Source organism: Ctenopharyngodon idella, chromosome 20 (genome assembly GCF_019924925.1).
Source record: "Ctenopharyngodon idella isolate HZGC_01 chromosome 20, HZGC01, whole genome shotgun sequence".
NCBI lineage: Eukaryota > Metazoa > Chordata > Actinopteri > Cypriniformes > Xenocyprididae > Ctenopharyngodon > Ctenopharyngodon idella.
In genome coordinates, this window is record NC_067239.1 from 12,994,922 (window position 1) to 13,022,262 (window position 27,341).

The window sequence follows — 27,341 nt, forward strand, 5'->3', positions numbered from 1 at the left end:
CATTGCTATCGGTAACAGCACGTACCAAACAATCATAGTCAGTATTCATAAGGAATCATAACTTTTTATATATTTTATTTTATTTTTTATTTTTTTTTTACATTCATACTTTGCTTTAAGTTTTAAGTTGTAGGTGTGTGAATACTGGTAGGTAAAATTTATTAAAGGTACACTATGTAGCTTTTGGCCCTCTAGCAGTTAAAAAAAAACTACATGCTTTTTGCGAAAGAACATTGTTTTGGTTGTGCTTCGGCTCTGCGTGACTGTGCAGATCAATATGGCCCTTCACAATAGATGGTGCTTTACAATGAATTCGGTTAGAGAACTAGATATGGCAATTTATCTGTTCAATAAAATACTTTACTCACCTGTTGAGTAATAAAAACACCATCTCCACGTCACTTTTACAACATTTCAAATCCCTCTGTTCTCGCCATCTCTGAAAAGCCAAGCCAATGTTGATTCTGGTTTTATTACGAGCTCTGTCACTTTCTCTTTTTGCCAACAGACTCTCCTGTTCTGCGTTTGTCTAAAATGGTTGATTCCCTGGAGTTTGGAGATTTAGCTGCTCCATGTCATCCTTTCTCACTCGTTGTGACAACTAACCTATGCCACTCACACACCACACACCTGTCAAAGTAGCCAGACCAACTTTTCTCTATTTACAGATTATGAGAAACGCACTGGCGATGTGTATTTACGCAATTTTCTGCGAAAACCATCCCGTCAGGGCTAAAATATAAACACTTACCCTGATTCACTATGGTAATCCTATTGTAAGACAAAAACACGTTTTGGAAGAAGGTTTGATTATATATTGACTCATTTAAATTTTGTTAATTTTGAACAAAAAGTTACATAGTCTACCTTTAAAATTAGGCAAAAAAATCTGTATCGGCCAAAAATCCTATATCACTTCATTCCTTGTTTAGTTCTGAATGTGATCTCTGTTTTTTGTTTATAGGTAAGGATGATATGGAGATGTGTGAGTTGAGTCTGGAGGAGACTGGTTTGACACGGAAGCGTGGTGCCGAGATTCTACCCCGCCAATTTGAGGAAATCTGGGAGCGCTGCGGAGGCATTCAGTACCTTAGAAGCGCCATCGAGAGCAGGCAGGCCCGACCCACTTATGCCACTGCCATGCTGCAGAGCATGCTCAAATAAACACACATATACACACACACACACATCAGCTCTTTAGTTTAATGAGGGAAGACTGCCAACTCTTACATAACCAGCACTGACTTTCTCTTAGTTCTTTTTTTAGTATTTTAATATTTTTTTTGTTTTGATTCTTTTAGTCTTTTGATGTTTCCTTTTATTTTGTTTTCTTTAAGAGCTTCTGTTTAGGTGCCATTTCATTTGTTCTGTTTTTTTTTTTTTTTTTTGAATATCTGTTGCATTGAATCATCTCATTGATCTTTAATTACTGTTTTTGACAGTGTCATTGCCTCTAAACTGCCTCTTAATATAATTTACTTAATGTAATATTTTGGTATGATATATGATCAGTACTCCATAAATTCTTCACTGGGAATGTTTCTGTAGAGTAATTCAACAAGTGTGTCTTTTCCTAACATTTAAATCAGTCTCACATTGAAATAAAGCTCCTCTTTGACTTGCAGATGTAAATACTGATATTGTTCAGCACTTTACACGATTCTGAGTTTTGTTATTCACTGTGAGTTTAACTGCTTGCAAAAAGTATTTACAAAATCTACAAAACAGTAAATACAATAACTCTGGTAAGTAATTACAACTAAATTATGACTTTTGAATGAAAAATGTTTAATAAAAATAATGATTTTAATAATTTTAGTCATTCTTGTGATATTGTTATTGTCCCTAATTTTGTAACACTATATTTTATCAAATTATGCAACAAGTTAAAGCACAGCCTGTAATTGTGATATCTGACCAAATATGTATAAGAGCAATAAGCAAATGAGATTTATTTCTATATACAAAATGAATATTTGTATCAAACTAAACAAGGTACTGGTGTAGGCATGATCTATCCAGCTAAATAAAGTTTGCTTTTTTCCAACAAATACAGTGAGATTTTACATAGATATAAACCAGCACAATTGTCATGTAAGTGACCAATGATGTAAAAATTGTATATATAATACTGTATGTAATCAGTGCTTTGGGTAAATCTTACAAAATTGGTAATTTTTTTTTTGTTGCACACTTTATTTTACGTTTGCGACAAAGTTCTCTTTTTCCCAAGATAAACATTCTAAAATACACACGCGCACACAAAAACAAATACGCAAATACTTATTCACTATGCGTGTAAGACAATATATAATTATACACCAAAACACAATTATGTTCCCAACTATGAGAACATTTTAAGTATTCTTTATGATCAAACGAAACATTTCCTCATTGTGAGGAAACCCTTGATCATTTCTGCCTTGTGAAAACATTCTACCTGAAATCCAGTGCATTTCTTTACGTTCTCATGAGAACGACAGGTAACGTATTAACCAATAGCAATTATACTTGGCTATACATCTGTTCAGGATGTTTGGCCAGTCATTCTACAATCTTCATGAGTTGTTGAATCATAGGAAGCTTCTTAAACTTCTTTTAATGGCTGGACAAGCCCCATTGGAAGACAGCATGACATGTGGCGTCCCATCTCTGTTAAAAGAGAAACAAGTTATTTTGCGTTGATGTTGTGCAATAGATAAAGAGATGTTTAGCTATATAAATTATGTAGGATGTTTGTTTACCATTATATACACTGTGTTCCAAATTATTTTGGAAATACAATTTCAATTAAACAAACTTTTGATTTTGTTCAATTAAAATTTTCAATTGTGCTGCTTCTCCTGTCAGTTTACAATCACTGACATCAATCTCAGACAGGTTTGGTAATTAGTTTGCAAGGTGAGCCAAATTAAAGTGAAACTACTTAAGGAGGTTGGTCCACATTATTAAGCAAGTCACAGGTTTAATGCAATATGGGGAAAAAGAAAGATCTTTCTGCAGATGAGAAGCGTGAAATAATGCAGTATCTTGTAAAAGGTATGAAAACACTGGATACTTCACGAAAAATTAAGAGATTATCGTACTGTGAAAAGATTTGTGTGTGATTCAGAACAGACAGGTTTGTTCAGATAAAGGCGTATTAAGGAAAGTTTCTGTAAGGCAAATTCATCGTATTAAGAGAGCAGCTGTGAAAAATCCACTCATGAGTAGCAACCAGGTATTTGAAGCAGAACTTCAAGAACTTCTCGATGCAGGATCCTCCAGAGGATTGCTGCTGTGCGTAAAGCTGTATTTCGGCCACCCTTAACCAATGCCCACAAGGAGAAACGATTGCAGTGGGCTCAGAAATATATGAAGACTAATTTTCAAACTGTTTGATTCACTGATGAATGCCGTGGTACACTGGATGTTCCAGATGGATGGAGTTCTGGATGGCCACCATGTCCCAACAAGGCTGCAATGTCAGCAAAGAGGTGGTGGAGTGATGTTTTGGGCTGGAATCATAGGAAGTGAGTTGGTAGGCCCCTTTAAGGTGCCTGAAGGTGTCAAAATGACATTACCAAAATATGTGGAGTTCCTAACTGCCCATTTCCTGCCATGGTATAAAAAGAAGAACCATGCCTTCCGAAATAAAATCATTTTCATGCAAGACAATGCACCGTCCCATGCTGCAAAAAATACCAGTGAGGCCTTGGCTGCTATGGGCATAAAGGGAGAAAAAAAAATCATGGTGTGGCCACCATCATCCCCTGACCTCAACCCTATTGAGAACCTGTGGAGCATACCTAAAAGGAAGCTCTATGAGGGTGGACGGCAGTTTACCTCTAAACAGCAGCTCTGGGAGGCAATTCTGGCATCCTCAAAGGAAATACAGGCAGAAACTATACATAGACTTACAAGTTCAATGGATGAGAGAGTTGTTAAGGTGATATCAAAGAAGGGCTCCTATGTTAATATGTAACTTCATCTGTAAAGATGTTTTTTGATTGAAATAGCTTTGATTTAAAAAGAAATCTAGAAAGAAAGAAAAGAAAGAAAAATAACCTCCTAATGCAAAAAAATGACAAGATTTCTGTTTTCAATCCTTTAGAAACTATTAAGTGTTTTGAAATGCTGTTTTGCATAATTTGGAACACTGAATTTTAAGTTATTTTGCAAAAAGATGCCATTGTCATCATTGGTAATTTTGTTTAATAAAATCCAGATTACAATATAATTGTTGAGGTATGACAAATCCTATTGACTGCCAATTATATAGACTTTTTAGGGAAAAATTAACAAAAACAGCAATGCATAATAATTTGGAACACAGTGTACATAAAACCACAGACTATGTAAAAAGTTTTGCTTATAAAAGTTAAGTAATCTAATATCCATTAAAAATGTTACATTTACTTAGTTTTAGGTCCTATTCAGACCTGGTATTAAGATGTGTTTTGGTTGATCGGACCACAAGTGGACAACGCTAAATACAGGTGTAAATGAGCTTGTCAACCACTTCCAGATGTAGTTTAAAATGCATTCGACCGGATTGCTTTCATAGTGTAAACGCTCATGTGGTCGAATGTGTTCAAACAGCGACAAAAGACAACATATTCTCTGCCTACTGACCTAACTCCTAAACATTATGGGAAGAGCACTAGCCAGATGGAATTTAAGTTGAAAGTTTAGTCAAGTTTAGTTGACGAAAAACGTACCAAGCACAATCTGATTTCTATCACACACTCACCACGTTTGACGTGGTCTTGCGGCTATCATAGTAGAAACAACAGCTGATGCTTTCCATATGTTTTTAATTCAATTGCGCTGAAGTACAGGTTTAATTAACCTTAAACATGACATTAAGTTAGGCCTGTGGCCTGTTGCACAAAGCCGTTTTCAGTTTCTACCCAGGTAAGTTCAAGATTAGTTTGAGCAAACTCTGGTTTTTCGGGTTTATGAAGGTGGATTGGTTTTTAGCGGGGTTTGTTGCTATGGTAACTGACGCTACACGGCTAACCTGCTCTGGAGCAGGTTTTATTCTGGTTTAGAGATCGCAAACCCAAACTCGACCAATCAGCTGTGAGTAAAGTGACATGTATCTGATGCAATAAAGCCACTCCCCCTGTATCTCTCGCTCCAAATTAAATCAGTTTATAGTGAAAACATTTTAGAGACAAAATTTCTCAACATTTGCTGTTAATTATTCATTATATTTATATTAAATTAAAATTATGAATAATTCATGACATATTCATATAATTAGGCCGATTATATTAATTGAAAATATTAAACTTTGCTTTTAAATTAAAATAAATATAATACATGCATAATATATAAAGCTTTTAAACAGATTAAGCTTACATGTATTCTTTTGAGCTCTTTGTGAAACTATATTAATTATTTGGTCTATTTGTTTGATTCACATGCATTGATATAGTCAGATATTTTCTTTCAGCTGCCTTCTCAAACTTTCACTGCATCAGTGTTTATTTCTGCTTTGTAAATGCGTTTTATTTCATATTTTTCATAACGATCACTTAATCTTTGGAAGCGACATGAATTGCACGGCTCTCTCGCGAGAAGTGAATCAAACTGACGCACTCCTTGTTCCGTGCGATTGGCTGTTTGCCACACGTGTCAGACTTTCAGGTGCAGGCGCTTTGCAAACTCTGAATTAAACCTGAGTTGACAGAGAAAGTTTATATCGAGCGTTGTGCAACAGTTGAACCTGATCTAAACCAGGTTGGATTTATCTGGATTTGTCAACTGCAAACCTACTCTGAAACTCAGAGTTTGTTCAACTAGCTTCATGCAACAGGCCACTGGTCTAATAATTTGGGATCTAATTTGAACAACTACAACACAAGGTAATATGAGATCTGATCTTACCTCAGTGACAGTATTGTAATGTGGAAATCATCTGTGATTAACTCGTCAGGCCTGGTATGGTGGTCTTATCTCGGCCTCTGTAAAACAGGACAACACATGCAACAATATGAAGCCCAGGTTTCAAAAGGCAAAGAAAGACATCAAGATTAGTTAAAGGAAAGGAAAAAAAAAAAAAAAAGAAAGAAAATGTCATATTCCGAGGACAAATTCACAGGATTGTAAGGCATCACATTTTCTGTAAAAAAGACACATTAGTAAACGTTTCTTATGTACAACACAGGCTGTTGTTTTAGAACATTCTGGAAATCATTTCATTTGGATTCCTTGAGTAAAGTCCTGTTTTTATGGGAAAAGTGGTAGCAAATGTTTACTAAATTATGTAACTACAACAAAAAAAGAAGTTTAACTAGAATTTGTCCTGAAAGTGCTTGCAAGGCAGCAAAAAAAAAGTAACTCACAAATTGCCAATCCTTTTGAACAAAAACTATTTGTTCAAAAATGTACAAATTGAAATGTAAGCATGACGATCTACCTGTAACATTAACTCTCATACAAGTTTATTAATGATATTGTAAAAATTCATTACAGTATTATTTTGCCAATGCGTAAATTAGTAACAGTAACAATTGCCGTGATTGTGTTGAATTTCAGTGTGCTCAGAGATTCCCACAATGATGCTGCAGAAGTTGAAATCAGCTAAATGTTTTCACTCATTCATTTATCCAGTTTATCCTTAATTTATTTATTCACTTAAATGAAGTGAATAAAGACCAAAAATAGCCCACATAGAGCTGAAAATGTGGGTAAAACGTTTAAGTTTGTAAGTTGTGGTTATATAATTTTGGAATCTTTTGGAGAAAAAACCATAATGGAATATTTAAATACAGTTCTGCCTTGCAATCACTAATTCAGTGTTCATACTCTTTAGTTTTTGTTAACATGAGTATGTGAAAAAGATGCAACTGGAAGGTGCATGTACACTCATGGGCCACTTTATTGGGTACAGCTTGCTAGTACCAGGCTGGACCTTGCCTTCAGAACTGCCTTAATTCTTTGTAGCATAGATTCAACAAGGTGTTGGAAACTTTCCTCAGAGATTTGGGTCCATATTGACACGATAGCTTCACACAGTTGCTGCAGATTTGTCAGCTGCTCATCCATGACATGAATCTCCCATTCCACCACATCCCAAAGGTGCTCTATTGGATTGAGATCTGTTGACTGTGGAGGCCATTTGAGTATAGTGAACTTATTGTCATGTTCAAGAAACGAGTTTGAGATGATTTGAGGTATGTGACATGGTGCATTATCCTGCTGGAAGTAGGCATCAGAAGATGGGTACACTGTGGTCATAAAGGCATGGACACAGACAGCAATAATACTCAGGTAGGCTGTGGTGTTTAAACAATGCTCAGTTGGTACTTATAAGGGGCCCAAGTCTGCCAAGAAAATATCCCACACACCATTAGACCACCAGCAAGTTCTGATTCTACCATCTGAATGTTACAGCAGAAATCGAGACTCATCAGATTAGGCAACAGTTTTCCAATCTTTTGTCCAATTTTGGTGAGCCCATGTGAATTGTAGCCTCTGTTTCCTGTTCTTAGCTGATGGGAGTAGCACCAGTTGTGATCTTCTGCTGCTGTAGCCCATTTGCTTTTCAATGTGTTGTGTGTTCAGAGATGCTCTTCTGCAGATCTCGGTTGTAATGACTGGTTATTTACTGTTGCCTTTCCATTAGCTCGAACTAGTCTGGCCATTCTCCTCAACAAGGCATTTTCACCCACAGAACTGCCACTCACTGGATATTTTCTTTTTTCCGGACCATTCTCTGTAAACCCTAGAGATGGTTGTGCATGAAAATCCCAGTAGATCAGCAGTTTCTGAAATACTCAGACCAGCCCATCTGGCACCAACAACCATGCCATGTTTAAAGTCACCTAAATCACGTTTCTTCCCCATTCCCCAATTATGCTCAGTTTGAACTTCAGCAGATTGTCTTGATCATGTCTACAAGCCTAAATGCATTGAGTTGCTGCCATGTTACTGGCTGATTAGATATTTGCATTAACAGGCAGTTGAACAGGTGTACCTAATAAAGTGGCCAGTGAGTGTATATTGACTTTCAGAAAATGGGATACTGCAATCAATGAATGCTGGACTTCATTTTTTTTTTTTTTTTTTGAATAATTTGATCATAATTTCTACTTGTTGAGGCTTCAGTTGTTAGTCCAGTTGGGCTGGAAAGGAGACATCTGATTGTTCAGGCAATAAAAAAGACACTATCCTAAAGATAAAAGGCACAGAAGGAATGAGATGTATATCTAATGAGGGTTAAAAAAAAAGTGTGTTCATAAATGTGTTTAGAGCAGAATGACATGAAGAATAGACAGGGAAGCAAGTAAAGATTTAAACATTTTATGCAAAGCAATTTTGTAAATGTCGTATTTTTTTAATTCACTGTGAATAGTTAGCTTAAGAAAGATATTATATAAGACATATCAAATTAATTTATATGCTTTTTCGCAGCAATATGCCATTAAAGGAATTTCTTCTCTTAGTTTGTAAAAACAGACGAAAACTGTGTTTACAGCAATGCCGTTAGCATGGAACTCTGCATATAACAGAAGTTTTGTTTGTTCTTACAAACTGAAGAACTTGGGTACTGGACATAGAACATTCCTAACATAAGAAATAAAGACAATCACAAATTTGCATTTGGTATGTTGCTTACATTTCTTTGTCTAGTAAAAATGTTAAAAAATATATTTAATTGTTTATCTTGTCTTTGGGATCTTTGTTAGCACAACAAATGATTTAACCGCAAAAATTTCAGAAAATCTGACGAAAAAAGACCTGCTTACACTAGAGTTAGTTTCTTTCTGGTCCGTACACATTTCCTGCACATAGATAACAAGAGAGAAATGATGGCATAAAGAAAGGTGAGCACCCCCACGAGGCACACTAGGGAAAGAAAGGGGTCTAGTGGCATGGAGACCAGCTCTGCACATCTCTCCCCGATAAATTGCCAGAATTTACCTATAGGACATCTAAAAGGGTCGAGAGAGACAGTTAGAACATTTACAATGGAGGTTTTATACTTAAAGAGATCCTTCACAGCTATACAGCAACATCCCTGTGTTTACAAAACTACTGGAGTGCTGGCAAAAATGTCCCACTATAAACATTTGCCAGCATAGAGTCAGAAACTAGATTTACCTATAATTAAAGGGTTAGTTCACCCAAAAATGAAAATTCTGTCATTAATTAGTCACCCTCGTGCCATTTTACACCCGTAAGACCTTCGTTGATCTTCGGAACACAAATTAAGATATTTTTGTTTAAATCCGATGGCTCCGTGAGGCCTACATAGGGAGCAATGACATTTCCTCTCTCAAGATCCATAAAGGTACTAAAAACATATTTAAATCAGTTCATGTGAGTACAGTGGTTCAATATCAATATTATAAAGCGACGAGAATATTTTTGGTGCGCCAAAAAAAACAAAATAACTTATTTAGTGATGGCCGATTTCAAAACACTGCTTCAGGAAGATTCGGAGCATAATGAATCAGCGTGTCGAATCATGATTCGGATCGCATGTCAAACCGCCAAACTGCTGAAATCACGTGACTTTGGCGCTCCGAACTGCAGATTTGACACGCTGATTCATTATGCTCCGAAGCTTCCTGAAGCAGTGTTTTGAAATCGGCCATCACTAAATAATTCGTTATTTAGTTTTTTTTGGTGCACCAAAAATATTCTCGTAGCTTTATAATATTAATATTGAACCACTGTACTCACATGAACTGATTTAAATATGTTTTTAGTACCTTTATGGATCTTGAGAGAGGAAATGTCATTGCTCCCTATGTAGGCCTCACGGAGCCATCGGATTTAAACAAAAATATCTCAATTTGCGTTCCGAAGATTAACGAAGGTCTTACGGGTCTGGAACGGCATGAGCGTGAGTAATAAATGACAGAATTTTCATTTTTGGGTGAACTAACCCTTTAAGGTGAAAATGAGACTGACATTAGAGACAAGCATTTTATTAAATTCTATTCCAAAACAGAATTGAGTTGAATTTAGATTGTAGAATTTAACTGTTTACAGCTATATGTGATTGTTCGCTGAGGTACCTGCAAGCGGCACCATGCCCTGGTACAATCTCACACTCTCCTCCATTGAGACAGAAATCAGGCTGGACCACACAGAGGCTTTGACATGGCAGTCCATCCAGCGTTACGTAGCCCGGCTCACATAAACATTGTGCTTCCTTTGTCCAGAGGTTCACCACGCATTTCGAAAACTCATTGCAGGCAAGAAACTTGCAAGGGTCACCTTGATCAGCTAAAATGAAAGAAGAAATTGGACTCATCTCATTTGTAGCAATCCTTGACCTTCTTTGAGAAATTCTGTCCATGTTTCTACTTTCCAAAATGACTGATCCAGTTAGAAAACAATATTAATGGATGCTTATAAAGCCCATACCAGGTAAGACTCTTACCTGGTTCTATGTCTAGTGAATGGCTATCAATCTTTATGTCCAAACGCTGGGCTGCAGCATCACAAAACTCCTCCAAGACGTGCTGGACAGCCTGAGTAATGTTGTACGGCACAGACTTGGCAAATTTCACCTTGCTGTTGACCACCACACTTCCATTTCTGAAGTTTAGGATCTCTAACTGCTTAAAGCCTGTTAGGTTAGACTGTAGATATGGAAGTAGCTGTGCAGAGGAGATAAATGCATAATTTATGCATGTTCACCATACAAAATCACTGGACAGTTATAGGAGTTAGCAGAAGGACCTTCTTTTAGCCTAAGCACTAACCTTATACTATAAAATATACTGTAAAATACTACCATACTGCATAGTATAAACTCTTACCACCTCATGTTCTTAAAAGAATGTGTATATATAGCGTATACAATGATAAACATTATGATAAAGCTGCAGTATGCTACATTATTGTGACATGACTCAACTGTTGAATGTTAGTTCAGCAAGTAGTGTCCTGTAGTCATCTTTGAACAGATAAAACAACTTCACTCATCACTATAACAAACTGCTTTAATAAATCAAGAAAATAAAGAGTTTTTATGTTCTCTCACTGTAAAATCCCACTGTTCATGACAAATCCTTAGTTAAATGTGTTAAAGTCAATCAACAGAAATCAACAGCTAAAATAGCTGCACTTACCAGTTCAACAAATCTGTTTTCCAATGATCGGTATTCTGTAGAGCTCTTATTGAAAAGATCTTCAGAGAACATCATGTTTGTGACACGCAAACTGAAAAACACAATTAGTTCTTTGCCTTTGCTTGCTGTGGTCATAGAGGGAGTTGTGAAGTATGTTAGTGATGGCACTTTTGTTGTCTCCAAGGGATATCCTTCATTTGGAAAAGAATATCCATTGTCGTAACTCAAGAGGTCAATGGTCTCAGTACTCACTACATCTATTTGGTCTAACTCAGTGGCTGGATCTTTTAAATGAATATATGGGTCCTTATTTACATTCAGCACTTGGTCATTTTCTGACTCTTTAAATACAATGCCCTGGACAACAGTTGATTGTAAATTTTCAGTTGGTGAATCATAATCCTTTTCCAAAGATGTTGGAGTAACAACTGGCACATCTGTTAGTACTACTTCAAAAAGATCAATGTCAGCAGGTGCAGTTGTCAAAAGTGTATCAGTTGTAAGTGTCTCCATGGGCAGTGTTAGGGATGGTGCTTTTGTTGTCTCCAAGGGATATCCTTCATTTGGAAAAGAATATCCATTGTCGTAACTCAAGAGGTCAGTGGTCTCAGTACTCACTACATCTATTTGGTCTAACTCAGTGGCTGGATCTTTTAAATGAATATATGGGTCCTCATTTACATTCAGCACTTGGTCATTTTCTGACTCTTTAAATACAATGCCCTGGACAACAGTTGATTGTAAATTTTCAGTTGGTGAATCATAATCCTTTTCCAAAGATGTTGGAGTAACAACCGGCACATCTGTTAGTACTACTTCAAAAAGATCAATGTCAGCAGGTGCAGTTGTCAAAAGTGTATCAGTTGCAAGTGTCTCCATGGGCAGTGTTAGGGATGGTGCTTTTGTTGTCTTCAAGGGATATCCTCCATTTGGAAAAGAATATCCATTGTCATAACTTAAGAGGTCAATGGTCTCAGTACTCACTACATCTATTTGGTCTAACTCAGTGGCTGGATCTTTTAAATGAATATATGGGTCCTCATTTACATTCAGCACTTGGTCATTTTCTGACTCTTTAAATACAATGCCCTGGACAACAGTTGATTGTAAATTTTCAGTTGGTAAATCATAATCCTTTTCCAAAGATGTTGGAGTAACAACCGGCACATCTGTTAGGACTACTTCAAAAATATCAATGTCTGCAGGTGCAGTTGTCAAAAGTGTGTCAGTTGCAAGTGTCTCCATGGGCAGTGATGCATTTTCTTCTTCTTGTTCTATAAGGACAACCTCTGTCTTAGTGTCTTTCTCTGGGAAATCAAAAATGACAGGTTAGGAATTACTGAACATTTGATGTGGAAAAGTTAATTTTTTGGATCAATATGACTGACCAGCAATTATCTTCCAATAAACAATAAACATCTATCTCCAATACTTTCACCTAAAACCGCTCTTGTCACTTCTGCACTTAGCTATCTTATCCTCCTTTAGTCTTTTATCTTGTCTCAATTCCACTATCAAATTTAAATTAAAGACCCTGCAGAGTTCTGTAATCAGATCTGTTATTGGAAACTATATGGATGTCTCCAGTGTTTCAGATGATAGCCAAAACTTTGCCATACAGTACATATTCCTATTTGTCTAAAAAAAAAAATCTCATTTTTATTGAGAAACACACATAGCATAGCTCTCACCTATATCCGTGAGCTGTGGCTCCTCAGTATCTCCAACAACAGATGGTAAGTCCCCATCTTTCTTTGAAGCTGATTCTGTGATCATTTCAAGTAGAGATTTTGAGGCAGTTGATACAGTAGGGTGAACATCAGCCACTTCTGCTTCTGTGGTCTGGTCCTCTGTAACCATATCTGGTATCTCAAGAACTTCCTCAATTTTTTGATCCTCAAGCCCAGAGTTTTCCACATGTTCAGGTTTACCAATGTCCATCCCTGGTTGAACACTATTATCTGTCACAAAGGGCAAATTATCACCTTCTTCAGGTTGGTAATAGTCAATGTTCTCAATGAGGTAAATTTCTGTCACAGAAATCTCTGGTGGTTTAACCTTAATCATCTCTGCAGGAGGTTCTGTTGAACCTTCAGTAGGTTTAGGGACTTTACTTGCTATGTCCACATCAGGCTCTTCAGTTTTGATGCCTTCCTCATATTCTACAACATCAGCTTCTCTCTCAGGTTCCACCACCTCATCCCCTTCTTTAAATTCCGTTAAACGAGGTTCCTCCTCAGGTTCTACTGCCTCAGTTCCTGGCTTCCTAGTTACCTGAACATCATCCTCTTGTCTCACTTTGATCTTCTCATCAGTTGTATGTTCCTCAACGTCTTCTTCTGATTTTATAATGACCTTTGTTTCTTCCTCTAAAACATTTACCTCTTGTTCTGCAACTTCATCCTGTTTAGTTGATTTTCCAATCCCATCTTCTTCTGGTTCTGGTACCACAATCGTTCTCACAGGTTCTAATGTGCTATTTTCTGTATGAGTTTTTGTTACCATAGTCACTTCTTCAGGTTGTAATACATGATCTTCTAAAATAACAGTATCTTCAGTTACTTCCGCAGATCCAGTTACTTTTACAGTTTCTGTTGTCACAACCTTTACCTTGGGTAAATCAACCTCAGACTTAGACTCTTTGTCTGGTTCAGCCATCACCACTTTGGTATCTTCCTCCTTTACTGCCATTCTTGTTTGAGGCACCTCTGGAATTTCATTAGAATCTGTCACTTCAGTTATTGGATCAATTGGTTCAGTTGAAGGTTGTAGGGTGATGGTGAAGTCGGTTGTAACAGCTAACTTTGGCTGCTCGGACCCAGGACTAACTGTTGTTGCGGTGGTGAACAAAATGTGGGTAGTGGTTACTGGGTTAAACATGATGTCATCTTCTGGTATGGTGTTTAGTTTGAAGTCACTATCTGGTGTAGGTTTCTCTGTAGTTCTAGGCTGTTCTCCACTCGAGGGTGATGCTGAGGTAGCAGCTGAAGATGTTGGAGCCAGATTGTTGACTATATCGACAATAACAACTGGTTTGCTACCATCCTCACCAGGAGCTTCCTCTACTGGTGGAACTTGAAAAATTTCTTTTATGAGCTCACCAGTTTCCCCTTTAATAGTTTCAAGCTGGTGTATAATGACTGGCTCATTCTCAGGTTCAACTGTTGATATTGTTGTTGTGGTGCTTTCTGTGTCTAAAGTTGGGTCTAAAATGGTCTCCAAAACATTCTCATCACCATCTGATGAAAGATGAACTTCAACCTTGATTCCTTTTGTTGGAAAACTGATGTCACCATATGAACCTTGATCAGAGGACTGCAAATTAACAGGTGTACAATTATGTTGCTGCATTTAAAGATGTTATGGGGGGGGGGGGTGGGGGGGGGGGGTTGAGCTTATATGCTTTTAGGTCAAATATGGATATGAAAAACTTTTTCATAGGTAGTTTCTCGGAATGATCGGACACTGATCTAAACTAGTTGATAATTACCTCCGTTGATTTAATACGTGGTCTCTCAGCTTGTCAATCACATAAACCGATTACATTTTACGACGCAAAAAACATGACCTTCCTCACAACGGCCATGAGAGGTGCGGAGAATATGAAAAGATTAGCAGCAGCGGCGTCTCAGTCTCCACCAGGATAGAGTACAATAATTATGCAGTGAAAAAGTGTGTATAACTCAAACTACTTTATTTACAAAAAAAAACAAAAAAACAATCGCCATTAACTGTGGCTGCTGTACATCTGCATACAAGTAATGCTCTTCTCCTATTAAACCTATTTAAACAAAGTGAAAATAGCCTGCCTCTACCAACAAGAGGCTATTTACACTAAATCCGCCCACCATTGTCTGATTGAGCCAGACAAAACTACAAAAGAAATCCTGCTAATAATAAGGTCAGTGGAGTGAGGCAGGTGGCATTAGAGGCATTTATTTTAAATAATAATTAAGAAAATATTCAGTGGAAGTGGAAATAAATTGCTTAATGGGTATTTAATAGTGGGAATAAAGTGTTTATCAGGTAGGGATAGGGCTCAGTGTAGGGGAGGGCTTTAGGGAGAGGGACAAGTAATGTCCCAACAAGGCAGCATCAATAGCATGTATCACTATTTACACTTAGAATAAATAATATTCAACTGTACTAAGTGCAAAGAAAATACTATTTGTTGCTATTTATACTTTGTGTACACTTATTTAGACTTAAGGCCAAACTATACTTCACTTTTTACACGTACGCGAAGGTCAGCGTACAGTGCACGTGGCACGAATTTCATCATCAGAAGAGTATGTGCATCGTCAGACTTTTGTAACTGCGCACAGGTCGCACATGTGCATTTAACTTTTTTTGCAGTAATTAGTTTATCCACAAGGGGGCAACCGTGCACTGGGGGCGTCAATTTACAAGGTAGTCGAAGAAAAACTGCATAAACAGAACAGACCGGAACGCATGCAAGCTACAGCGACAATGGAGGCCTACATAGACGAGATTGTGCAAAGAAGTTAGAAAGTACCCTCATTTGTACAACTCTAGCATGAAAGAATACAAAGATATTTACATGGGTTGTAACTCGTGGCGAGAGATTGCTCAAACCTACACATGCATGTGTACGCGTACGAGTCAAATGAGGTATACTTTGCAAGGCTGTGCGTTTGACTGTAAAAAACGAAGTATACTTTCTGCCTTAGTGTAAATAGCATCTATCACTTATTTGGTATCTATTTTTAAAACAATAAAGCACTTGAGGCTATACTATATTGTCAATATGGAAGGCATTTCAGGCATTTTTTGTGAGTTGTGCCCCTTTAGCCATGACTATATATAGAATGGTCTCTTGTACCTCTTGTACCATGACAATATAGAATGGTCTCTTGTACTTTATTGCTTAATTATACTACATTTGTCACCTCAGTTATTATGTCTTCAGAAACCTCAGTGACAGGCATTCTGGTTGGGGGCTGGTCTTTGCCTGATGAGAGAAAATTTGTACACAACTTGTAAGAACTGTGACAGACTTGTAATAATCAAACAAGACTTTTGTTTTTAATAAATTGTACATGGAAATGCATTTTTATTTGTCCATGTACCTGTTTCAAATGTCAGTGAATTAAGATCAAGGAGAGAGGTCTTTTTGCTCAGTGCTTTAACTATCATGTCCTTCAGATGTGGTCCTGTAGATGAAACAACTGTGCCAAGACTTTCATCAGCAAGGGTAGGTACAATAGTCTCAAAAACAGCTGAGTAGACTGCAGATATTCCTCCAGCCCTGGAGAAATCAATATAGCAATATGCATTTACATTTATGTAGCAGATGCTTATATCCAAGAAATAGATGGATGAAACTAAAGGTGATGTATACAGTATACAGAGACTCCACACAGCACATTATATACATATGTAACTTTTACCCTTCAGGCTCTTCCGCCTCGCTTGCATGTAGGAAAGGATACAAAGATGGAAAGTAAAATCAAATGCAATAAGAAATCACATATATACAAACATTTCCCTAGTGAAATATGAATAGTAAATGATAGAGATACAATCACAAATGTCAGTGTGAATGTAATTTTTTTTTTACATTAGCAATACTAATGGTCACTGCTGTTATAAAGAATGTGATGATGAATTCAGAAGAGAATTTTTGTGAGTATACCTACCTAATTTTTAACACGTGGACATCCATAAATCCAGGCAGGTCTTTAAAAACATGTTGCATCTGCAACAAACAGACAAGCATGCAGTTTCTTATGTTGCCCTATTATGGAAGCTTGTTTCCACCACTGAATAAAAAAGGTAGTTGTGACTTCTCGCAGTTCTGACTTTATACCTTACAATTGTGAGTTTACATATCACAATTCTGACTTTTTTCTCATAATTGCGAGCTTATATCCCACAATATTTTTACAGAATTCTGAGAAATAAACTCGCAATTGCTAGTTATAAAGTCAGAAATGCAAATGTAAACTCACAATTCTGACTTTTTTCTTAGAATCTCAAGATGTAAACTCGTAATTCCTAGAAAATGTCAGAATTGTGAGCTGAATTTTTTTCTCAAAATTGGACTTTATGACTCACAATTGCAAGTTTATATCTCACAATTCTTAGGAAAAAATGTCAGAATTGCGGGATATAAATTTGCCATTGTGAGAAAAAAAGTCTTGTATTTTTTTTTTATTCCATGGCGGAAACATAGGTTGCCAAATTATACTGTATACATATAGGCAAATGTATAAACCAATACTGCCAGGTAGCACAGTCTATCATTGTCAAGACAGAATAGAAAGACCTCCAACAGATTCACAAAACATGAATTTTCTTACAACATTGCTGAATAATCTGAGCCTCCCAAGGAAGCAACTACGTCAACTTATTCTACTAATCCTACCCCTAATAGTCTACTGATACTCAACTAATACCTCAATGAGAGTTAGTTTTCATGCAGGTGCAACATTACTCATAGTCAACAGAATGTCTAAAGGGGACCATCAAAATAAAGTGTAACTCTAATATACAGGTGCTGGTCATATAATTAGAATATCATCAAAAAGTTGATTTATTTCACTAATTCCATTCAAAAAGTGAAACTTGTATATTATATTCATTCATTACACACAGACTGATATATTTCAAATGTTTATTTCTTTCAATTTTGATTATTATAACTGACAACTAAGGAAAATCCCAAATTCAGTATCTCAGAAAATTAGAATATTGTGAAAAGGTTCAATATTGAAGACACCTGGTGCCACACTCTAATCAGCTAATTAACTCAAAACACCTGCAAAGGCCTTTAAATGGTCTCTCAGTCTAGTTCTGTAGGCTACACAATCATGGGGAAGACTGCTGACTTGACAGTTGTCCAAAAGACGACCATTGACACCTTGCACAAGGAGGGCAAGACACAAAAGGTCATTGCAAAAGAGGCTGGCTCTTCACAGAGCTCTGTGTCCAAGCACATTAATAGAGAGGCGAAGGGAAGGAAAAGATGTGGTAGAAAAAAAGTGTACAAGCAATAGGGATAACCGCACCCTGGAGAGGATTGTGAAACAAAACCCATTCAAAAATGTGGGTGAGATTCACAAAGAGTGGACTGCAGCTGGAGTCAGTGCTTCAAGAACCACTATGCACAGACGTATGCAAGACATGGGTTTCAGCTTTCGCATTCCTTGTGTCAAGCCACTCTTGAACAACAGACAGCGTCAGAAGCGTCTCGCCTGGGCTAAAGACAAAAAGGACTGGACTGCTGCTGAGTGGTCCAAAGTTATGTTCTCTGATGAAAGTAAATTTTGCATTTCCAGCAAACTCGCCTGACCTTAACCCCATAGAAAATCTATGGGGTATTGTGAAGAGGAAGATGCGATATGCCAGACCCAACAATGCAGAAGAGCTGAAGGCCACTATCAGAGCAACCTGGGCTCTTATAACACCTGAGCAGTGCCACAGACTGATCGACTCCATGCCACGCCGCATTGCTGCAGTAATTCAGGCAAAAGGAGCCCCAACTAAGTATCGAGTGCTGTACATGCTCATACTTTTCATGTTCATACTTTTCAGTTGGCCAAGATTTCTAAAAATCCTTTCTTTGTATTGGTCTTAAGTAATATTCTAATTTTCTGAGATACTGAATTTGGGATTTTCCTTAGTTGTCAGTTATCATCATCAAAATTAAAAGAAATAAACATTTGAAATATATCAGTCTGTGTGTAATAAATGAATATAATATACAAGTTTCACTTTTTGAATGGAATTAGTGAAATAAATCAACTTTTTGATGATATTCTAATTATATGACCAGCACCTGTATACTCAGGGTGTGCTGTAATACTCCCCCCAAAAATCATGATCCTTATCTCCATACCAAAATCTCAGTTGGCTTTATCTTTTCTGAATCATTAAAATATTGGTGTCCAGGACACCGTGAGCCTAGAGACTAGAGTACACAGTGATTTTTAAAGGATTAGTTTAAAGGTGTGGTATAAATGAATAGTGCTCATAAACATAAAAGTTGTGTCTCAAGTGACACATACTATGTACTTATGCACTATGTACTTAACTGTGTACTGTATGTATTATATAAGGTTATATTTGTTATTCACTGTCGGCGTCTGATAGATGCATTGATTATTTCACAGAAAATGAATTTACTTGCTCCACTCAGAAACAACAGACATTTGATTTGATGTAATTTAGGCTATATATGTGTCACGGTCACCAGTTGGTGTGCCCAAGATATAGCAACCCGATCTCACGGCAATTCGTACGTATTTTACGAGGTGGCTAATTTGTATGAATTCATATGACCTCACTTGTACGATTTCATAAGTTTTTCTGCTAAATCGTACGTATTTTACAAGTTGCCAAATTCGTATGAATTCGCACAAATGACCTACCCCTAACCCCACCCCTAAACCTATCCGTCACTGGGGTTTAGACAAATGGTATGAATTCGTACGAGTTAGGTCGTACGAATTCGTACGAATTAGCCACTTTGTAAAATATGTACAAATTGGTTGTGAGATAGCGATAAATACCAGAGGGCACTCCTCCCCAGACCATTGTCATTCCACCAAGGACAACATCTCCCATAACCCATTGCCCGGACTTATTATCCCTGAATACATCCAACTGTGTCTCATTATTCTTGTTAATGAGAAAGAGTAAAAAAAGTGTTGAAAAGAATGTAAGTTAGCAAGAACTAATTAACAAGAATAGAATTTTGTTCAGGTAAGAGAGGTTTGATGTGTATTTTGTGTGAATATCAAGAAGAGGTAGTTCATCCAAACATTCTTTCAATTCGTCATGTCGTTCCAAACCTGTATGCACTACTTTCTTCTGCTAGACACAAAAAAGACCAATCAGTGGAAAGTCCAGAGTTCTTTTTTGAAACATTCTTTAAAATATCTTCTTTTGTGTTCCATAGAAGAAAGAAATGCAAACAGGTTTGGAACAACATGAAGGTGAATCAGTGATTTAGTTTTCACTCAGACACAGCACAGATGCACTTGTGGGAATTTGTGGGTCTTGTGGGTCGCTTGTGAGAATTTCTGATTCTGAACAGCTCCCCCCACCCCTAGATTCTGCCCCTTGATCCCTTAGTCTAACCCTCATGAGACCTCTCAACCTGCTGAACCTTCTTAGAATCTTCAAAAACACTGAATTCTGGATCACTGTTTGGTCATTTTCACAAACCTGATCTTGAAGATGCTGTGACAGGTCATGATACTGAGGTGAATCAGCATCTCTCAGTATCTCTTGATACCCATAGTCCATCAGAGTAACGCTGAACTCTATGACATGATGTTCTGGCTGCTCTGGAACCACATTATGAAGATCCAACTCCTGGAAATGTAGCACAAGAACTATTATTACTGCAACAATGTATAATCTGCATCTTAACATCTTGCCTTGACATTATGGCACAAGTCAAATGACCCAGCTGACCGTAGCAAGTATCAATCTCTGCTGACCTCTTTCTCCTCTAATGTTTATGCTGCCATGGTCTCTAACAGAACAAAATCACCATTTCAAACACCTGCAAATGATTCAGAACTTTCTGCTCTGTAACATGCCACCTCCTTTCACCACCTCTCTCCCTCCTACCTCCTTCCACTGAAGGTGTGCCATGTTACTATGAGAGTGTTTGGAAGGCCTGCTAACCTTAAGACAGGCACTTGGAATCAACCTCAGAAGACTCGGTTGAACTGTGCATTGCACTAGGAAGTTCCTGGCACTAGGAAGTTTATTTGGGCAGACTCTCTATTTTGACCAAGGGAGCAAGTCTACTCAATATATGTACACTTCAGGCAGCTCCATAGACCACAATCACAATGATTGTGACGTCACAACAACAACTCACAGTGCTCGCACTTAATTTACCCGCAAGTTATCAGGGGCTTAGGGCGTTCAATTTAAAACCATTGCTAGGGTTCCGTCAGTAGTGGGCACTCATGCAACATAAGCAATGATAATACGTCCGAGTGAACAAGTCAGAGGAAAGTTAACAAGGGTAGGGCATAAAAAAATGGACACAGCCGAGGTCTAAAAGCGAAGTGGAACACACCCCAGTAATCCTGAAGACCACAATTTATGTTGCAAATCCGTACTACCTTATCTGTCTTAGATGTTAAGCTTAAGCCAAGGCTTATCGACCTGGTGGTTGTGGCCCAAATGACAGCAGAGCAAAGGCTGCTTATAAACAACATTTTATAATGATTGAAATGTTGTCACTATATTTTTCAAGTGAATTTCTAGCAACCACAGCTTCCATTTTTTTAATATGAAAAGCAAGTATATGAAGTATGTTAGACAAATGTGCTCCAGACCTGTGAGGCTGTTGAGGTGTCTGTTGTAGTGCTGACAGTAGTAGATTCAGCTGTGGGAATAAATTCATTTACTGCTGCTTCAGTCAGGACTTCCTCTGAACCTGAAAAACAGAAATTGAGCTTAGTTCAGCTTACCAAAATGCTGAAAATTTCTCACTGAAGACCAAAAACAATTCAACTATACCTTTCATATCTTGTGCTTCATCGGTTGCTGGCTCTTCACTTATATTTCTATAAATTTAAAATGAATATATATCATGATATTAAAATAATCACGGTCCATACTTTTCATTATAGATGACTTGGAGTTTTCAGCTTTCAGAATATGAAATTATAGTCATGATTCTAAGTGAAGTCTCACCGTTCTATTTTTTCACTATTCATATTCAACCTCTGTAAAGGAAAGGAAGATTATTACAAGAGAATTTTGATAAAACATTGAATTTTTGGCCATTGACTAAAAACACTCACCTACAGACACAGATACACTGACAAAAAAATGGTAACTTAAAAATTGCACCATTTAAATTAAAAAAATTATTTAAATGTAGATGAATCAACCTAAATATTTTAATTTATACAAACAAAACTAATTTTTATGGGTTAAATTAGGTAGAAATTTCAGGTTACCACTTTTTAAAGTGTATTCACACACACACACGCACAAAGATTCCAGTTATATGACATCTTTTGACTATAGTATTTTGTGCAATTTTTATTAGTTTACCCTGTAGACCATGTCTATGTGTTCCTGTGAATGGCTGAAATTCATGGCAAGATCTGAGATGCACAGGGAGTTGTGCTGGCATGTGTGGACCCATTTCTGGTACTCTGAGCTGCTGGGAATTCTGTCCAAAAAGATCCGGAAAGCCTCCCATACAGCCTCCTGGCAAACTGACAATGTCAATAAATAAACAGCATATTTAAATTGTTCTGGATCTGTTTTGTATTTAAAATATATTGTTCTGTATTGCTGAATTGCAATAAAATAAAAATCAAGACAGTCAACAGAGGTATTGCATTGATTAATTTATATTAGACAATTACTTTTTTAAATTCATATGTTGAATGTCTCCCTTGCCTGACACACTAATTTCAATTCTTGTGCTGCGTCTGAAATTGCATACTGTGTAATTTGTACTATATTTGGTTTGAAACTTGCTTTGTGACCATTAAAAAAAGTATGTTCTATATACAATGAATGTGTGTAAAATGAAAATTCAGACGTACTACATCCGCCATGTTGTCACTGTCACATGACCTACGGCGTCAGTTGCATCAATTCATTACCATTCACAAATTCTCTCCCGTGGCCTCATAGGATAGTAAAGTGTTTATCAGATGCGTATTTCAGAATCTCGCCATCCGGGTAACTTTTCACCTGCTGTTTTATGAATACTATTAATTCAGAGGCTCACATACTGTTTTTCACCTACTATATTTGGACACAGGGTTAAAGTCTCTACTAATGAGCTGACGATCTCAGTCAGGTGTATTTGATTACGGAGACACACAAAATTGCAGTGTAGGGAAGTAGGGGCCTTCAGGATTAGGGTTGAGAGCCACTGTACTAAACAGAACTATTAATACATTTAAAAGGGTTAACCTTTCTAACAGGCAAGATATTGTTTTGTACATAAGTTTGACAGTTACCTCTCAGTGTGTAGAATGTTTGATGGCTTGCTATGACCTCTCTCATTGTCTCCTGTGGACATACTTTCACTTCTGAGTGGAAAAAGTCTGACCTCTTGACACGATGCTTCTCCATTTCAAATATAGTTCTGACCCCTGAATTCTGCTTTGGTGGGTTTGGCAAGTTTGTTAGGCTGCTAGTGTGAAGAGTCTCCAATGGATTGAGCCTGCTTCTGTCTGAAAAAAAAAAAGTAATTTAAAATTAAAAGGTTACTAATTTCATTATAATTTGGCATATTTCTACTAAAATGTTCTTTAGGAGGTTGACATTAATCAGCTCTCAAAGCCCTCACGGACTCTCAACACAGTCATTTGCCAAAACTAGGATATTATGCAATGCTAAGATTTGTTTCTGCACTCATGCTTGAAGGACACTGTTTTTTTGGTGCAAAAAGCAAGCAAATTTACATTTTGACAATAAATCTGGAACTGTATGTTTAAACCTATATAAATTCTGCCATTTTAAGAAACTTATTTTGAATATGTCTTAGGCCATTTTTGCCACCAATAGAGAAAAGCTCCTAACAAAGTAAAAGCAAAACCAGTACATTTTTAATGTATGGCCCATGATGAATATCTAGAATTCACAAAACATGTAGACACCATGCCAAATTTCATTGTTTGATGATAGAGGGCACTACCAATAAATAAATAAATAAAAATTAAAGAACATCCTTAACACATTTGCCTCTATAGTCAGTTATGTGGCAATATTTTATACTCCTGACTGTTTCTTATAAAACATTTATATGAAAAACATTTTATATGTTCATCAAAACAACATTTTGGTTGCATTCTACTACAGATTGGAAAATGTTTTGCTTCTTGGTGAATCCAGTAATTTCATATCTCTTGAGTAAGTTACAATACTAATGCACACTGTAGCAGAAATCACCCATTCACAAATTTAAACCGAAAATTCTGTCCTCATCTATACATCTTGTGATAAAATTTGACTTTGTTACCTTGAGTTCCTGTGACGGATAGTATAAAGAAGAAGAGTGTGAAGAGATGTCCACATTTCAAAGACATGCTGACTTCAAGTCTTACATCTAACCCCATGCTGTATTGAGACAGCACAAGACTTCAGGTGCTAAGTCCTTTTTCTTGGATATATCCGTCAGAAGCAGAAAAAGCCATTATGGTCCCTGAGACCTTGGTGTCAAGCACTGAGACCCAAAAATAGTAATGAAGAAACCTGGAAATTGAGACAGACTTTCAGTGTCTAACAGAACACAATACTGTGAATGTAAAAAGCAAAAGCAGAGAGAGCAGGTAGAGATAGATGAAAGAGATATAGTCTTGGTGTAGAGGCATGACATTGTGTGACAGATTACAGTGAAGTAGTTAAAAAAGCAAGATCTGTTTCTGGAATAATCTGATTATCTGATGCTCAGACATAATCCTGCTTTACCCGTGGCCCACCCACCTCATCCAATTAGTGGCTTTTCCATTCAAGCGTCTGTCAGCTGCAGTGCCAGATCAATCACTCACTTCATGTAGCAGCATTTACCACAGTACTGCTCAAATCATCCCTCCCATGTCATTGCATGCGTGGAGAGAGCTGCGAATGATTGCTGACCTCCTAGCTGGGTTTAAACAGGGTGTCCATTCTCAAAAGTGGATGTTCGTTCTTGGGATCACCCGTAATGGTCGTTTAAAGCCTGTTGAATCTGACTGCTTTTGAACTATGACCCCTGTGATAGGGATAAGTAGAGAAAAGTTAGAAGTAATTACTTCTGCCATTGACGGTCCAAATGCTTGGTCTATAAATACCAAAGCCTTGGCATCACATGAATTGCATGCTAATTCATGGTTGTTCGTCTTTAATGTCAGTCCACCTCACATGGCCAGCCTGTGGCATAGGCGGTTGCCTAGGGCACAAAATGACAGAGGGCGTTTGAAGGTGCTAAGCACCTTCAAACGAAAGCAAGAGGACCCTCGGATGATACTGTTATAATATCATATTGGCGAAATTGATTTGACAAACTCTCCAGTGTGTATCTGTGTTTGCGCTCTGGAGAGCATCAGAGGGTTTCTATTTACAATGTGTTTTTGCAGCGTTGAGCAATGAAGCCTATCATAGACATGTCTGTTGATCTCTTTGAATGCAGTGGCCAATCAGAGGTGTTTAAGTTAGCCAGAATCCACTCACCACTCAAAACACCTGAGTTTTTGTTCAATGAATAAGAGACTTGTTGTGCAGTGTAGACATCTTCATTGATTATTACAGAACTCAAACAGAAATCGCAATGAACTGAGATGAGTAACAGCTTTTTAGTGATTTTAAATGGAGAGCTCTTTGCGCGCATTTATGCCAATCAAAATGTCTTACGACATGTTTACGGTAACAAAGTTCACTGGAAAAAAAACACATGTTGGACTAATTTAAACACTGCGTGCATCATTAAGTGTTATAATACATTACTATAATGTGTTAATTATGTGTTATAATACATCACCATAATGCCTTAATTTCCATTAGCATTTGCCACTTAAACTATGCTTTGGAAAAAATTTGTGAAATCACAAGTTAACGACTCTTCATGGCAGACACTGATGTTTGTGTACTATTCTAAAATGGCTTTTTTAGAACCTCAACACTACCACTGTGGGCCATTTTTGCTTGTTTTAAACTGCAAATAAAGTGCAGTGTATTTTCTTTTAAGTAAATTTACACTTCTGTAATTTTTTTTTTAAAACCATGACTACAGCCCTATTCGCATGGGATTAGTATTATCTGGGGACCTCATGTGATTTAGAAATCAAATGATTTCTAAAATCATTGGATTTTCATTTGAATTTCATTTGGCGCATTCGCACGGGATAAGCGAAGCGAAGCCTGTGATTTTACTCGAATTTACTGACTTATCTCCTGGATATGATGTCAAGGCTTTGCGTAACATGTTGTTTAGCTGTAAGATACATCATAAACTGTAGAATGTTCCTTAACGCATGCTGTTTTCGCATTTCTGATGGTTTTCAGCTTCTTTCTGCAAATTGTATAGTTGTATTAAGTAGTAATACTAATACTGTGTGAATAGGGCTTAGGACTGTAGTCTATGAACTGCAAAAGTATGTCAATTTTCCAGTGTATGGCCAAAATGGGGATGACAGGTAAGAGGCTAATTTATTGCACTTTTTTTATTTAGTAGTTTTTATTGTAGTTTGTGTAATTCTTGTGTGAATTAAATCCCCCCACACATGCCCTTTATTACCACCAATCACATACTACTTTAAACCTGGGATGACACTTTCATCAGAGGTGCAGACTAGAGAGTATTTACAGGAACACTTCAAATGACGACAGAAAGGTTACGTCATTAGATGCTGAGGATGTCAACGTGACTCTGGCCCAGACTCCAGGGTTACACTGACATTAATTGCCTCTGATGCTGTCCATTTCCGTCTACATATTCCTCATTTATACACTGACTGCTTTAACTCAGAAAAATGTATTGAAAACTAGTGTGTAATCTGTCATAACCCCAATCATCTGTGCTTCATCAGTATAACCCACTCAGAATAAAACTACAGATTTCTTGCAGTTCTCTAACAAACAAACAAACAAACAAAATAATCTGTCTGTTGATTTAATCCCACTATGTAAACATAATTCCTGATAAAGGGCTTTTGTAAGGAAGTCTAATCCGATTGAACTGTCTTGTTTTGATGACTGGAGAGCTGTTCACTGTCTGGTCAATGCTTTATTGCTCAATCCACTTGAAAGTCCTTCAAGTAAGATTAGGTGTGGTATATCCACTACCATTCAAAAATCTGGAATCACTTAGACATTTTTATGTTTTTGAAAGAAACTGATACTTCTGGTCACCTATGCAACCAGCAACAGCAATATTATGAATTATTGACAGCCATCACTCCAATATATTAAGAAAACTTTTAAACCAATAATAATAATAAAAGAATTTTAAGCATCTCATGTACAGTCTTGAATGAAAGTTATGTAACGTTAGTAACCGTCACTCACCGGTATAAAGACAGTTTAACAGGAGAAACAGCGCCGATTTCAACAACACATGACAACTGTCTTGCACAGCTATGCTATTAGCGGTTTAAGGCCTGAATTGTTTACGTTAAGATTGTACATTTAAAACCCACAAGGCTGAACATGTGCTCTGACTGCAAAGTATTGCTGGACAATACCTGACTATTAATGACACTGACAAAATGTCTGCCACTTAATTTGTCGTCTATTTTCAAAGGAAAGTAGCTTATTTGTCCCGCA

At 37.1% G+C, this 27,341-nt stretch overlaps 2 protein-coding genes across 6 annotated transcripts in view; one reads left to right on the forward strand and one right to left on the reverse strand.

The window, feature by feature from the left end:
• The window catches only part of myo6a (myosin VIa), a 62,362-nt gene extending 60,544 nt beyond the window's left edge, over positions 1 to 1,818 (forward strand). For all 3 annotated transcript variants that reach the window (XM_051875557.1, XM_051875558.1, XM_051875559.1), the window contains one exon: positions 965 to 1,818. In XM_051875557.1, coding sequence (XP_051731517.1) covers positions 965 to 1,164 — 200 coding nt within the window. In that variant the 3' untranslated portion in view covers positions 1,165 to 1,818. The remainder of the gene's footprint in view (positions 1 to 964) is intronic.
• On the reverse strand, positions 1,362 to 27,305 carry LOC127502569 (interphotoreceptor matrix proteoglycan 1). Of its 3 annotated transcripts, XM_051875555.1 has the most exons (20): positions 27,084 to 27,305; positions 24,525 to 24,792; positions 24,061 to 24,293; positions 23,057 to 23,272; positions 22,131 to 22,297; positions 21,765 to 21,796; positions 21,588 to 21,634; positions 21,404 to 21,504; positions 20,271 to 20,420; positions 16,739 to 16,797; positions 16,490 to 16,510; positions 16,169 to 16,347; positions 15,989 to 16,050; positions 12,770 to 14,393; positions 11,079 to 12,385; positions 10,385 to 10,604; positions 10,017 to 10,227; positions 8,739 to 8,924; positions 5,875 to 5,951; positions 1,362 to 2,652 (listed from the first exon to the last, which is right to left on the reverse strand). In XM_051875555.1, exons 3-19 carry the CDS (start codon positions 24,155 to 24,157, stop codon positions 5,912 to 5,914), a joined length of 4,719 nt encoding a protein of 1,572 aa, XP_051731515.1. In that variant the 5' UTR covers positions 24,158 to 24,293; positions 24,525 to 24,792; positions 27,084 to 27,305; the 3' UTR covers positions 1,362 to 2,652; positions 5,875 to 5,911. The 3 variants fall into 3 exon arrangements, with proteins under 3 accessions (XP_051731515.1, XP_051731514.1, XP_051731516.1); XM_051875554.1 differs by lacking the exon at positions 24,525 to 24,792; XM_051875556.1 differs by lacking the exons at positions 8,739 to 8,924; positions 24,525 to 24,792 and having other exon boundaries at positions 27,084 to 27,303.
• Between the last annotated feature and the right edge of the window lie 36 nt (positions 27,306 to 27,341).

Coding starts and splice junctions, on each gene's coding strand:
- LOC127502569 (XM_051875554.1), bottom strand. CDS start 24,157: ATGGGGTTAGATGTAAGACTTGAAGTCAGCATGTCTTTGAAATGTGGA. Junction 21,797..22,130: donor ACATAGACATGGTCTACAGG/GTAAACTAATAA, acceptor TTTCCTTTACAG/AGGTTGAATATGAATAGTGA. Junction 20,421..21,403: donor ACACCTCAACAGCCTCACAG/GTCTGGAGCACA, acceptor CTACATTTCCAG/GAGTTGGATCTTCATAATGT.